Source organism: Vulpes vulpes, chromosome 2 (genome assembly GCF_048418805.1).
Source record: "Vulpes vulpes isolate BD-2025 chromosome 2, VulVul3, whole genome shotgun sequence".
Classification (NCBI taxonomy): domain Eukaryota; kingdom Metazoa; phylum Chordata; class Mammalia; order Carnivora; family Canidae; genus Vulpes; species Vulpes vulpes.
In genome coordinates this window covers 36155778-36169328 of record NC_132781.1, presented here as the reverse complement: position 1 = coordinate 36169328, position 13551 = coordinate 36155778, and the positions used below count along the sequence as shown (strand labels likewise).

General features: G+C 56.3%; 1 protein-coding gene across 3 annotated transcripts; it reads left to right on the top strand.

Moving 5' to 3' along the window:
- Positions 1-384: 384 nt before the first annotated feature.
- Positions 385-8757, top strand: CA4 (carbonic anhydrase 4). Of its 3 annotated transcripts, XM_025996073.2 has the most exons (9): positions 1386-1561; positions 2847-3034; positions 4808-4861; positions 5629-5784; positions 6470-6615; positions 6732-6830; positions 7097-7160; positions 7305-7471; positions 8444-8757. In XM_025996073.2, the coding sequence occupies exons 2-9, from the start codon at positions 2986-2988 to the stop codon at positions 8636-8638; spliced, it is 930 nt and encodes a 309-aa protein (XP_025851858.2). In that variant the 5' UTR covers positions 1386-1561; positions 2847-2985; the 3' UTR covers positions 8639-8757. The 3 variants fall into 3 exon arrangements, with proteins under 3 accessions (XP_072603750.1, XP_072603751.1, XP_025851858.2); XM_072747649.1 differs by lacking the exons at positions 1386-1561; positions 2847-3034 and adding an exon at positions 385-659; XM_072747650.1 differs by lacking the exons at positions 1386-1561; positions 2847-3034; positions 6732-6830 and adding an exon at positions 475-659.
- Positions 8758-13551: the final 4794 nt, after the last annotated feature.

Here is a 13551-nt window from a genome sequence, read left to right as displayed (position 1 = left end):
CCCCAGCGCAGCCGCCTCCACTGCACCATCCTGGGAGGCTGCGTCCCCCCGCGCCCCCCAACCAAGGCCGTTCCCAGGCCCCGCGGGCCGCTCCCCCGGCCAGAGGCCTGCGCAGGGGTCCGGGCCGAAATGATCAAAGGCAGGAATCCGGGCACCCGCTCCTGTGTTGATCAGGCAGCTCGCAAGGTCTGCACCTTGTTCCCAAACCAGACACCAGGTGTGAGATGGGGGCGGGCGGACCGGAGGGAGGGCGCTGCCTCGGAGCGGAGCGGAGCTGGCGGCGGGGGCGGGGGGGGGGGGCGGGCACCAGGCACAAGGTGGCCCGGGGGGGGGGGGGGGGCGGGCGGGCACGAGGCACAAGGTGGCCCGGGGCGGGAGGGCTGCGCCAGGAGGGGAGCGGAGGATTTCAGCGCAGGGACAGGACGCGCCGGGAGGGGAGGTTCCGCCAGGGGGAGGAGCCGCTCCCCGCGCCCCGCTGTCGGGGCTCCCTCCCGCCGTCGCAGCTCCGCTATAAAACCCGGGGCCGGCATGACCGCCGCACCCCCGAAGGCCGCCTCGGCGCGCGACCCCCGGCTCCGCGGCGCTTCTGCTCCTGTGCGGGATGCGGCTGCTGCCCGCGCTCCTGGCCCTCGCGGCCGCCCGGCCCTCCGCCTGCGCAGGTGAACGCGGGGGCCCCGGGCCGGCGCCCCCCGCCCCCCGCCCCCCGCCCCCCGCCCCCCGCCCCAGCGCTGCGGGGCCTCGGCGGACGCGGCGGGCGCGGACAGCGGCCACGTGCGGCGGCGGAGCGCGGGGTGCACTCGCGGGGGGCGCGGGGCGCGGGGCGCGGGGCGCGGGGCGCGGGGCGCGGGGCGCGGGGCGCGGGGCGCGGGGCGCGGGGCGCGGGGCGCGGGGCGCGGGGCGCGGGGCGCGGGGCGCGGGGCGCGGGGCGCGGGGCGCGGGGCGGTCGCTCCCCCGCCGCCTCGACGCACGCCGCTCTGCTCGCCCTCCTGGCGTTGCACGCGTCCTTGGTGCTCGGCCTGGCCGGGGTCGCTGTCCGCCCTGCGCGGGCTCAGCGCCCGCTGGCTGCCCCCGCCCAGAGCCCGCGCAACACCCTGGGTGCCGAGGGGCCCTGGCATTCCCGCTTCTCGCCCTGGGTCCCTTGTCTCCCGAGGCTGCCGCCCCCTGCCGCGTCCCAGCCCCCCAGCACTGTACGGGGAGCCCGCGGGCTGGGGACCCTAGGACACCCCACGCCCTGGCCGAGCCGGTCTTTCCGGCCAGGGTGATTTTCGTTTAAAGATTAATGATGTGGCCGAGCTCTTAATTATTCGCCTGGGTGGGAGGTGGCAGGAGTTGTGCGTTAATATTTGATAAGGAGCTGGAAGCACCTCCAACCCCGCGGCTGGGCACAGGGATGGGGAGGCATCTTCTTTGTGACCCCGCGGGGGACCAGCTCCTTTGCAGGAAGCCCCCATCTGCCAGTCTTCAGCTCAGCTACTCCTCCGATGGTCCCCTTTGGGGTCCACCTAACCAAACTTCCTCTCCCGACGCTAGATGCTTCTCTCTTGGAGTCGTGGGGTTAGGGGTGAGGAGTGAGGGTGCCCTTAGCAGCAGAGAAGGAGAGAGTGTGCCCTTTGCAGGGAAGATTCAGCTGGGGGGCAGTGTGTGTGTGTGTGTGTGTGTGTGTGTGTGTGTGTGTTAGAGGGGATGAGGGGAATCTTATAGAAACTACTGGCTTCTTTCTAGGAGAGGAGGGAAGAGGACAGATGGGATGTGATAAATTTTGTATGTAAAGTTTGAGTTTGAAACCTACTTAAGCAGCTGGGTTTGGTAGAAAGAGAAAAGAGAAACACTTTGCAATTAATTCAGTTGCTTTGTAGCTGTGTGGCCCTGGGTAAGTCGCTTAACTTCAGTTTTCTCACGATATATAGTAATTCTGACTTCACGTGTTTCAAGGATTCAGATAAGAATAAGATAGTGGGTGTAAGTGCTTAGTGCGATACCTGTGTGGCACATGGCAGACGCCCCACACATGAAGGTTGTCATGGCTCTACCACTGGCCTGGGGCCAGGCAGCCAGGGATCAATCTCAGCTGCCCCCTCATACAAGCGGTGCTCTCCTTAAGTGCTGGGGCTTTTGGACTGGAAACTGTCTTGGGATCTTGGGACCCGTCTTCCACCCATTTCATCCCCTGGGACACTTGAGAGTGACCAGGATACACATCAAACAACCGAGAGCATCTTCTGCCATAGATGGAGAAGGAGGGGAGAGGATCATAGGCTTCTTCAGGGCTCCAGAACCCTAGCCAGGAGTTACTGATACTTTGCCAGGACATACTTGGGTTTTGCTGAGCTGGTTTCCAGGATTCCTCCTTCTCCAGAAAGTGAGAGGGTAGAGTGAGCAAGGTCCATCAGAGAGAACTTCTTCAATCACCTCTAAAGAAAGGGGACGGGTGGTACACAGGTCGAGAGTGGGGACAGTGGCCGGGTGATTGGTGATGGTTATCAGGTCTAGTACTGCACGCCTGGTTAGACCTGGAGCTTGGAGCCCAGATCTGGGTGTGGGGAGCTTCCTCCTTCCCAGGCGCCCTTGAGATGGATTGAGGTCTCTAACCTCGGCCTGTGGACATAGACCTGACCCTTGGCCTCATCAACATTGTGTTTTCCTGGTTCTTGCCTCCAGAAGAGGGTAGTTACAAGAGCATTCAGCTGCATAGGTCAAAAGTCTCCATGATTAAGACAGTGGATCAGAGGTCACCATTACAAAACCAGGAGCTGTACCCAGAGTCAGGGAAGAGCACATTCCTAAGGATGGCTCAGCCTAAACCAGATGGGCCCTGGGGGAGGCTGAGAGGAGGCTATGTCCTTCAGGTCTCTGGCTCAGACAATGCTCCCCGGGAATAGCTTCCGTTTGGGCCTCCAGTCAACCTCAGAGGCCCCTCCTGCCTTCAGGACTGATGAGAGGGGAAGACACAGGTGAATTATAACGAGGAGCCTTTTGCACTTGCACATGACCTCCATCCATCCATTGGCTCTTCGGACACTGACCAAAGTCCCAGGTTGGTGGTGGTTTGTTCTGCCTGAGGTAGAATGGAGGGCTCGGGAAAGTTAATAAACTCTGCTGTACAGATTAAGCCAGAGCCAGGACTGAGTCAGGTGAACAGGCTCCAACTTGAGAGCCAGGACCACCTGCAGAGAAGGGCCTGGGTGGGAAGTGGCCACAGCCCCTTGCTGAGTTTGACCTACATGGGTGTTCCCTAGATTCAGCAGTTCCCCACATTTAGCCCTGTCCAGGGCAGGGGATGGACTGTCATGGGGTCCATGGGGAAGGCTCTGAAAGAGGCTGGGCCAGCACGGCAGGGCCTCTGACCCAGAGCTGGGAGACTCATAGCCCTAGCTGGCTCCAAGGGGCCTGGAGCCAGAAGGTGCCCATTTTCTATAGATGCTCACTCTCCTGGCCTGGAACCCCTCCTTCCCTCCCCTACTGAGAACCCCACCTCCTCCTGGCTCCCTCTCCACCTGGGCCTCATTCCAGAGACCCCAGAGGATGTTGGGGTGGATGGAGCCAGCCCTGCAAGAAGGGGGTGGATGTGCTCATAGGCCTCAGCTCAGGCTGAGTGGGAAGCTATGCTTTTCTTAGGAATTTTATCATCCCTGAGTTCTTTCCAGCTCACTTCATTTCTCTTCTGTCTGCCCAGCCTGAGCCTTGGCCATCTGCGCACTTATCTGAGGCCAGAGGGAGGGAGGCCAGGGAAAGGAAGTACTCATTAGGGACTTTAACTAAGCTCTAGGCTCCCTGGAATACTCTGTAGTCTGTCATTTAATTCTCCTACAGCCCAGAGAGGTAGATGCTGTTAGCTCCATTTGACAGATGAGAAAACTGAGGCTCAGAGAGCTTAGGTGACTTGTTTGTCCACCCTACAGCTGCATGCTTTTTTTTTTTTTTTTTAACCAATAGACTATAATTATAGAGCAGTTTTAGGTTTACAGAAAAACTGAGCAGAAAGCTTCCAAGGCCCCCTGCCCTGGCAGTTTCCCCTGTTAGTAACATCTTGCACTTAGTGTAATATGTTTGCAGTGCAGCCTCTTTTCAGAGATGCTGGTTCTACTGAGGTGAACCAGAGCTGAGATTAGAACCTGAATCTGACCACCTACCAGGATTGTGGGGTGTTGGGACCGGGGAAAGGTCCTGACTGCCTTCCCTGGTGGGCTGTGAGAGCTTAGCCCAGAATGGGTGTTAATCACACCAGAGCGTGTGTTCCAGGGAGGGGCTAGTCTAATCTCCTCCGTCATCCCGGATCAACTCTGGGAAGGCAGCCAGGCTGAACTTGGCTCTGTTGTCCCAGGAGGGGAGACTGGGCCTAATCCTCATCCTGTCCTCTTGCCAGAACCTCCCTTCCAGGTTTGGGGTAGGAGATACAAGGGAGGAGGAGGAGGCTGAGAGCAGCTGGAGGAGAATATCAAGGCCAACTCCTGGGGTAGAGCTGAGGCCTCAGATGGCCTCCCAAGAGTGACTGTTTTGCCTGAGGAACAGTGTCCTGGGCACGATGACCAGTTGGTTAGCAATGGGTCAGGACACCTGGGGCCTGGCTTCTACCACTCTGTCCCCATCCCTGTATTTTCTTAAGTCTCCTTCCTTTGGGCATTCCTTCCTAGACTCCAGGAATGTTCCATCCCAACCCAAGGAGGTCTCTGGCTTCCGAGGATATTCTTAGCCTCTGACCCACTGTGTAGAGTGTTGCTTATGTGCACACAGCTCAAGTCGATTCCTAGAGACATGTGTGCAGAAATACACTGATGCAGGCCTCCTATCCTTCTTCTCTCTCTTCCAGAGTCACACTGGTGCTATGAGATTCAAGCCAAGGCCTCCAACTATGCTTGCTCAGGTAAGTACAGCAAGTCTTGGGGACAGGCTTTTCTGCATGGTGGAGACTGCCCAGGTCAAAATGAAAGCCCGGGGAAGGTGGGAAGGATGAGGGTAATGATGCCTCTCCACCTGTCAGATATCAGTCCTTCAAACACACACAGAGTCCAGAGTCCTGGGGCTCAGGGGACAGGGAAGGTACAGTGACCCGAGGCATCTCCCGTCTTTGTCACTAAGAGGAGAAGTCTTCTATCAAACAAATCAGCAATAGCATCAGATACAGAGACACATTGTATTCTTTTTTTTTTTTTTTAGTAGGCTTCCTGCCCAGCATGGGGCTTGAACTCATGACCTTGAGATCAAGAGTCACGCGTTCCACCAGTTAAGCCAGCCAGGCACCCCACATTTTGCTTCTGTAACAAAATGGAGCCTTAGGCCTTTTCCAGTGATACCTTTTCTTTCGGGTGGACCTGGGAAGTGGTTCTTTGCATTTTGTTTTCAAACTTGGATCAGTTTCCCTACCGTCTGCTGTCCTCCTGCCTCTGCTGTGTTTCAGTGACTACACAGCGCTGTCCCATTCCCAAGTCCCGACAGACCGTGTTCTTCTCCAGAGGCTACTTCCTGGCCTCCAGCTCTCAGATAACGCTTCCTGTTAGTCAGCGTGACTTTCCTGAGGCCCCCTTCCTGGGTCTCCACTCCACAGCTTCCAAGCGCTCTTCCATTCCCCCTCCTCCAACTTGAGGAGGTGCCCTCTGCCTGACTCTCAGCGGACCCTTCCTCCCCGCTCAGGGCCCAGCCAGTGGGGTGAAGACTGCCAGAAGAGCCGCCAGTCCCCCATCAACATTGACACTACAGAGGCACAGGTGGACTCAAACCTGGGACCCTTCTCCTTCTCTGGCTATGACAAGAAGCAACAGTGGAGAGTCCAAAACAATGGGCATTCAGGTGGGTCTCGAGCAGGTAGGATGGGGGTCCTGGGACCCCTGAGTTCTGGAGGACTAAGATGTGTGGGCTCCTCCAGGGAGCATCTTTGCTGAGGAAGGGCTGCACAGCCCAGTGGTGGGAGAGTAGGGGGAAGCAGGACAGGCCTGGGGAACACTTCACAGTATTTTCAGTACTTCCATCAGACCAGGAGGGGCAGCATTCCAGGAAGAGGGAACAGCAGGGCCAAGGCACAGAGGCATGAAGCTCAGGGTGCTCAGAAAATTGTGTGTGGCACCGTGTGCATGGCAGGCAGAGAGTGGAACCAGGAGGGGCCAGTCAGCCCAGGAGCAGGTGACCCAGGACTAAGGAGTTTGGACATTCCCTTGAGAAGGCCGGGGCATCAGGGAGGGGGCTTGAAGCAGGGGAGGGACTGGGCTGAGTGGCACGTTAAGCACAGTGGGGGTGTGCAGAGAGAGAGAGAGAGAGAGAGAGAGGCAAGCGGTGGGGGGTATCTTTGCAGGGTCAGCGACAGGTCTGGGCTGTACCACCTGTCCAATCCCATCCTGTCCCTGCAGGCCCAAGACTGTAGCCTGTGAGGGGTAGGAGGCGGGATGGGAGGTTCTCCGTGGGTGGGACTGGGAGGGGGGTGCTGGGCGAGGCTAGGGGAGGCAGGCGCAAGGACTCTGCCCCCGCATGTGCCCTCCAGTAATGGTGTTGCTGGATCAAGAGGCCTCCATCGCTGGAGGGGGACTGAGTACCCAGTACCGGGCCTTGCAGCTGCATCTGCACTGGTCGGAGGAGATGGACAGGGGCTCCGAGCACACCATCAATGGGAATCGCTTTGCCATGGAGGTAAGGGCCCTTTTCCGAGTCCGTGCATGCTTGGGCTCTGGGTGGACCTGCCCTGGGCAAGAAGGGTGCTCCAGCCCACTCATGGGTCCTCTCTCCATTCCTCTCACCCCCACTAGATGCACATAGTACACGAGAAAGAGAAGCAGTCATTGGAGAATGAGAAGGAGGCCCAGGATTCCAAAGATGAGATTGCAGTGCTGGCCTTCCTGGTGGAGGTGTGGCCCTCATTCCCCGGGGTCTGAGAGGCTGCTTCTTAGGATCCAGAGATCTGGGATTCCGGCAAGGCAGGAGGGGGCTGGGGGACCCCGACTTCCCCTGTTTCTCAGCGACTTGTATACACCTAGGTGGGGAGCCCAGAGCCTCTCAGGGCCTCAGTCCTAGAAGCTGCCTGCCTTCCCCACCCCAGACCAGAAGAATGGACTGGTGGTCACCACTGGCTCTCCACAAGTCCCTCTCAAGGCCTCCTTCCCTTCTCTTCCAGGCTGGATCCGAAAATGATGGCTTCCAGCCTCTGGTGGACACACTGTCTTCTGTCCCCAGACCCAGTGAGTGGCTGGAGGGGTGGGGAGGGGAGGAGACTTCTTCTATTGAAGAAGGGCCGGGGTGGGGTGATGTGGTGGCCTGGGCTCTCGGGATCCCTCGCTTTCCCCACCAATTGAGGGTATTCTCTGTACCTACCCCTGCTGCAGAGATGAACACCACAATGAAAGAGAGCATCAGCCTGTTTGACCTCCTCCCCAAGAAGGAGAAACTGAGGCATTACTACCGCTACCTGGGCTCACTTACTACTCCAGGCTGCCAGGAGAAGGTTGTCTGGACCGTGTTCCAGGAGCGCATTAAGCTCCACAGGGATCAGGTACATATGGCCCAGCCAGGGATGCAGCCTCCCAATGCCTGGTTTCCCAGAAACCATCCCTCTGGATCCTCACAGAGGCCCCCTGGGCTGGGGTGGTGATGGGGCACCCCAGGGAGCTGAGATCCTGTTGGTTGAATCCATAGACAACCCCTGAAGCAGACAAGCAAGGAAGGCCTTGCCGAGCCCATCTCTGGTTTGAGAGCGGAAGGGGAGGCTGTGGCAGGAGCAGTCAGAAAAGGCTTCCATGCCGCCCCCTGCAAGTAGGCCGGAGTTGTCCAGCTGAGGGCAGGGAGTTGGTGTCCTGGGAGGGAGGGGTTGGCAAGGGGGAGGGTCCGGGGCTGGCCAGAGCAGCTCAGAGAGGGTCAGTGTAGCCACAATAGGAAAGCAGTCCATTCACCCAACAGTGGTACTCAAGTCCTTATAAGTACTCGGCTCCAGGGATATAGCTGTGAACCGGATCCCTGCTCCGGTGATACTTCCATTGCAGACCAGTGGCTCTCAAAGAGTGGTCCCTGGACCAGTGGCATCAACATCATCTGGGAACTTGCTAGACATTTGAATTCTCAGACCTCACCCCAGTCCTACTGAATCAGAAACTCCAGGGGTGGGGCCTGGCAGTGTGGGTCCAACAAGCGCCCCCACCCCAACCATGATGCTATTACACTCAAGTCTGAGAACCTCTGTTCTGTAGTAAAAGTAATAATAAACAGTGACCAGTGATCAGATTATGGGCCCTCAAAACTGTAGAGCTGTGTGTCCACCTGGCTAAGGGAAGCTAGGAGGAACTAAACCCCCACCAGCACTCTACATCCTTTATTCTTTTCATCTGTACAAAAAGCTAGGGATTCTGAACCCTTTTACTAATGAGGGCTCAGAGAGGCAAGGGGACTGGTCTAGGGTCACAGAGCAGGAAGCACAGCTCTGCTTGCCGCCCCCCCCCCCACTTCCTGCTGAGCCCCATCCCTCCCACAGATCCTCGCATTCTCCAAGAAGCTGTACTATGATGTGGATCAGAAACTGAGCATGACAGATAACATCAGGCCTTTGCAGCGCCAGGGCCAGCGCGTCGTGTTCAAGTCTCAGGCCCCAGGACAGCTGCTGCCCTTGCCTTTGCCCACCCTGCTGGTCCCCATGCTCACCTGCCTGATGGCTGGCTTCCTCCAATGATAGCTCCCTTCTGGACACTTGACCTCTGCTCTCAGCCTGTAGAAGCCTGGGGCCTCCATTCCTCAGGCTTCCTACCTTGGATTTTGATGATGATTAAATGGATATATTTTTGGAGAAAACTTTCTCAGGTCTATTTTTAGTTTCCATGACTATCCCTGCCCTGTTCCCCTCAACTCACTGCCATTCCAGGGTAAGGGCCTTAAGTCTTGGAGATTTCTTCTGGGCAGGGACCACCAGGCATGCTCTCCTACCTTTGTGGACTCCCTGTCTATACCCCACCTGGGGGGATGCAAAGCCAGCTCTGAGTTCCAACACAGAGAAAGGCAGAGAAGTTCCAATCCAGCCTCTTCATTGTATAATGGAGGAGGCTGAAGCTCAAAAAGGAGAGCAGGCTAGGTGGAGACCACACAGTGGGGCTCTGGCAGAGGTGCTCAACCCCCTCCCACCCAGCTCAGCACTTTCCCTCCATGCTGGGGCTGTGTGTGAGTGCAGCCTAGGCAAGGTAGGTGCCAGGAGGTTCAGGTTCATTTATTTGCCCAAATATTTCTTGAGCTTCTATGTTCTAGGCACTGGGGATGTGGCAGAGAAGACAAAGAATGCCAGCCCTCCCTGGAGTCCCCAGGCTAGCTGGAGTCACCATAAATAAAATATACATTGTACAATGTATGAGAAGGCAGTAGGAGCTTATGGAGAAGGACAAATCAGGAAGGGAAGGGGGTTAGGAAAGGTGTCTGTGGGGAGGGGGCATCAGGAAGACTTGAAGGAGGTCAGGGAGGGAGGCCATCTGGAAGCCAGCAGAAGGAAGGGTGCCAGTCAGAGGAACAGCAGGAAGGCCAGCAGGACTGGAGTGAGGGAAGGAAAAGCCCTAGAGGAGAGTTGAGAGGAAGGGGAAGGGAGGAGGTAAGGGGAAAAGGGAGAGGTCAGGTGTGTGGGGGCAGGGAGGGCTTGCAGTAGGACATTGTAAGGATGCTGGTTTTGAATGTGAGAGAGCTGGGAGCCCCCAGAGGCTAGTGCAGAGGGACTTGATGTGCTGCTGCAGGGGTGAGGAGTGAGGGGAGGTGGTACAGTGATGGCGGAGCTAGCTGATGGGTCACAAAGGAGTCCATCCAAGGGTCTTTAGATTCTTTGTGAGGCCAGGAGGAGGCAGGTATGGAGAGGAGGGTCCAGAAAACTGGGGGAGAAGGAAATGAAGGCCCCACGGACAGGTCCCAAGCCACGCAACCAGGGGTCAAGAGACCCCAGGCTCTGGGACCTCATCAGCCAGGGCAAAGCTGGACTTTGGAGCAGAGATGCAGGAGGGAAGGGGGAAGAGAATGGGCCTGGCTGGGTGAAGAGGGGTCCCTGGTGGGTAGGGCTAAGCCCTCTCTAGCACAAGTTCACACCATGCGGAGGTGTGAACTTGTGCATGGGAAAATGTGGATCCAGCTCAGGGCACTCAAGGGTCCCATTACCGGGTGCTAGAAGCCCCCTCAGCCCCACCCCTGCAAGCTGTCCATCTCTGGAGGGGAGCTGGTTGGTGGAGGTGACCTCTAAGCTTTCAGCTGCCCTGACACTCTAACCACCGCCAGCTCAGCCTGGGGAGAGGGAGAAGCCTCCCCTCCCTTTTCCCCTTTCGTGACCAAGAATAAGCACCCTCCTCCCTTCGAAGGTGACCACATAGCCGTGGGGGGTGGTATTACTGTCACCATGGCAACAGCAGGCAGCCTGTGTCAGCAGGGGGTGTGTGGACATCAAACCTGTTCTCTTTGGTTCCTGGTGCAGCCTGTGGGGGATCTGAGATTTAAGCTGTGCCCTCCCCCTCCCACTCAAGGCTCAGGGTTCTCAGAAATCCAAACTGTCCCCCTCCCCGATGAGTCCCCCCCCCCAATAGCTCTCAAGGCAGCATTCAGTGAATAACAGGGTAGCACAACCAGGAGGTCCCAGCTCTCTCCAAGGGACGAAAGGAGACCAGGGGGAAGACACTTGGCCCTCCCTTGTCCCCCTGACCCCGCAATAATAAACCTGGCCAGTGAGTGCCAGAAAGGCATAGCTTGTTGGGGTTCCAGGGCAGAAACCTCTTCCCTGAGCTGGACCCGCCCTCCCTCATGCCTAAGGCTGAGTCAGTGCTGTCAACTCGTGATTCATAGCAAGCTCATTCCTGGCCAATCACTGCAGGAGCCATTCGTGGAATTGGCCCCCACACCCTGGAGTTGAGGCTGACAGGCAATCCCTCTTGTGGGGTATGTGTGTTCTTGAGAGCCTCCTCTCCTGAGTAAATCCAATCCTCCATGCGCCCGCCCCCCCACCCTGGGTAGACCCCTGTCTAGAGAAGGTGCTCCATCTTTAGAGACCCAGTCTGGCTCCTGACACAACTCTGCCAGAGATGATAAGGGGCTACCAGCATCCCCCTTATTCAGAAAGAGGACCCAGCCTCCCCTCACCTCAGCTCTCCTTTCATTTACTTCTAATGCCCGTTGGTCACTGCATTGGGCACGCACCATGTACACAGATGCATACACACGCTTCATTCGCTGCAGCTGGCCAGGTCTGGGGAAGGCTCAGTGCCTGGTAGTCTGGGTCACCATTTGACTTCTCCGAGGTTACTGGCTCCCAGCACTGACCGTGATACACACTTGTCAAATGCCCGCTGAGTGCCAGACATGGGCCTCACTATAGTCCTGTAAGGGTGGTGGTATTTCTCTGTTGCACAGATGAGATGCTGAGGCACAGAAAGGGGTTAGAGTGATGTGGGAAACAAAGGCAGAAGAAAAATCCTTAAATGTCCTTACTATGCACAGCCCACTGACAAGTCCTTGAAATAGGCAGAGTGACATTCCTCTAGGGACTCAACAGCCTTGATGTTGACACTTTGCTAAGGGCAAAAGGCCATCTTAGCCTGACCCTTCAGGATCCCGGGGTCTTCTTTAAACATACAGAAATTCCTTTGGAATCTCCCTTTATCTCTACGCTGCTACCCCCAACAAGATTTTATGTTAGGAATCATCCTTCAAACACAGGCCCACTAATCTACATCTGAAGGATCTCATGACTGAGGGTTTACTGAACAGTAGTAAATGACCTTTGCCAACAATAGCTAGCCTGCTCAGGGTCCTAGAAACCTTCTCTCCAGAATACCTTGGAGGTTTGTACTGTCCCTAACCCCTTTCCAACTTGAAAGTATATAGGCACCACCCCTCACAACCCCAGTGCAGCTCTTTCTGCCCACAGGTCCTGTCCCTGTGCTTTAATAAGGCCACCTTGTTGCACCAAAGACGTCTCAAGAATTCTTTCTCGGCCATCGGCTTTGAACCCTAATGTCTTTCCTACATCAAGGGGGACCTGTCAGAATCTGGGGTCACTTCTCTGTACCTCCTCGGCTCCCGTTGCCACTTTTGACCCATAATAGTTCCCAGGGATGCACATCTTTGGATCAGGGGTTAGGGTGGGGTTAGTAGCACCCTGTCCCACCCTGTCTCTGCTGGTTGCTCTGTATCCCCGATGGCCCATCTCTCTGGCCTCTCTCTGGCCCCCTGTTTAGATTTGGCATCTGGGTGGAAGCCAGGAGCTTAAAATACTCTCCATGTGTTTAGATGATTCTTGGAAAATAAACTTCCCCATCTTGGCTCTCAGTTTGAACACTTGCTGGCCCTGTTTCCTGTGGCTCTGATCTGACATTGCCCGGGTTGTTGAGACAGGTGGGATGGAAGGGTGGGGAGAGCAGAAGGGTCCATAGGGCCCCAGAGTCATGAGTAGTGGCGAGGTGTGCAAGTGTGCGCAGGTATGTGACAAGGCCGCTACGACACCAAACTCTGGGGGTGCCTATGCAGAGACCACATTATGAATAGTGCCCCCCATGTGGTATTACCCTGAAGCTCTGGGCTTCCTTATGGGAAGAGGCAAGGAAGCTGGTGGCCTGGCAGGCATGGGGACAAGTCCTCCATGCTCTGGGCCTGTTTATCCATCTACAAAATGGGTTAAGCTTAACCTTTCCATCTAACTGGGCCTGGCTGTCTTCAGGCTCCTGCCGGTGACCTTGAAAAGAAGGCCTAGCCTATCTCTGTGGGTGGGGCGCTGCTCCTGCACCTCCAATTACACATCTAGCAGCTCTGTTTGTTTATCTGAGTAGGGACAAAGGCATTATCTCCTCTAGGGACTAAGGACATGTCCCTGGGCCCACGCAGGCCCAGGGAGGGGCTTCCTTTGGGGGAGAGCTACAGGACAGGCGAAGTCACAAGCCAGTTCCTTCCTCTGAGCCCTAGCCCCAGCTGAGAATGGACACGTGGAAGGCTCTTCACATTCCAAGTGTCGGCTGCTAAAGGCCTGGGAGGATAGGCAGAGGGCCAGGGGACAGGGCAGGGATGATGGTACATTTTGATCTTTCAACAAGATTTAGTCTTTCAACAAACACTATTATTTCCTTTGTGCCAGGGACTGAAGATTCAGGTAGAAAAACCCAGTCTATGCTCTTCCTCTGGGACTCCTGACCAAAGGGCATGCACATATGACAGTGCTATTAGGTCTATAGAATATGCTCATAGAACATGGACCCCAGAGCCACACAAACCTAGGTTGGTTGCTGTGAAAAGCCTTTGATAACTTCATTTACCTTCCTGAGCCTCTGTTTTCCTCATCTGTAAAATGGGAATGATGATGATATTTACTTCATAAGGTCACCTAAAGATGAAACAAGAAGCCTGGCTGAGAGGATTTATTCAATATTTTGTAGTTATCATTATGATTCTTTTTATTAGAGAGAGCATTGAAGTTTGAGAAGGACCTACAGATGGAGAGAAACTGGCTGCTTCCAGGGATGGGGACAGGAAAGAGTGGGTGGGAGTCACAATTCTAAGAAGTGATGCCTGGATTTGCCTCTGCAATGAGGAGCAGATGTGAGGTGGGGTGGCAGTCCTGCTCCTATGCAAGGGAGAAACCGA

Bases quoted from the DNA above. Each gene is read 5' to 3' on its own strand.
- CA4 (XM_072747649.1), top strand. From the start codon at position 602: ATGCGGCTGCTGCCCGCGCTCCTGGCCCTCGCGGCCGCCCGGCCCTCC. The intron at 5,785-6,469 runs GTGGGTCTCGAG...TGTGCCCTCCAG, and splicing joins CCAAAACAATGGGCATTCAG to TAATGGTGTTGCTGGATCAA. The intron at 6,616-6,731 runs GTAAGGGCCCTT...CACCCCCACTAG, and splicing joins GGAATCGCTTTGCCATGGAG to ATGCACATAGTACACGAGAA.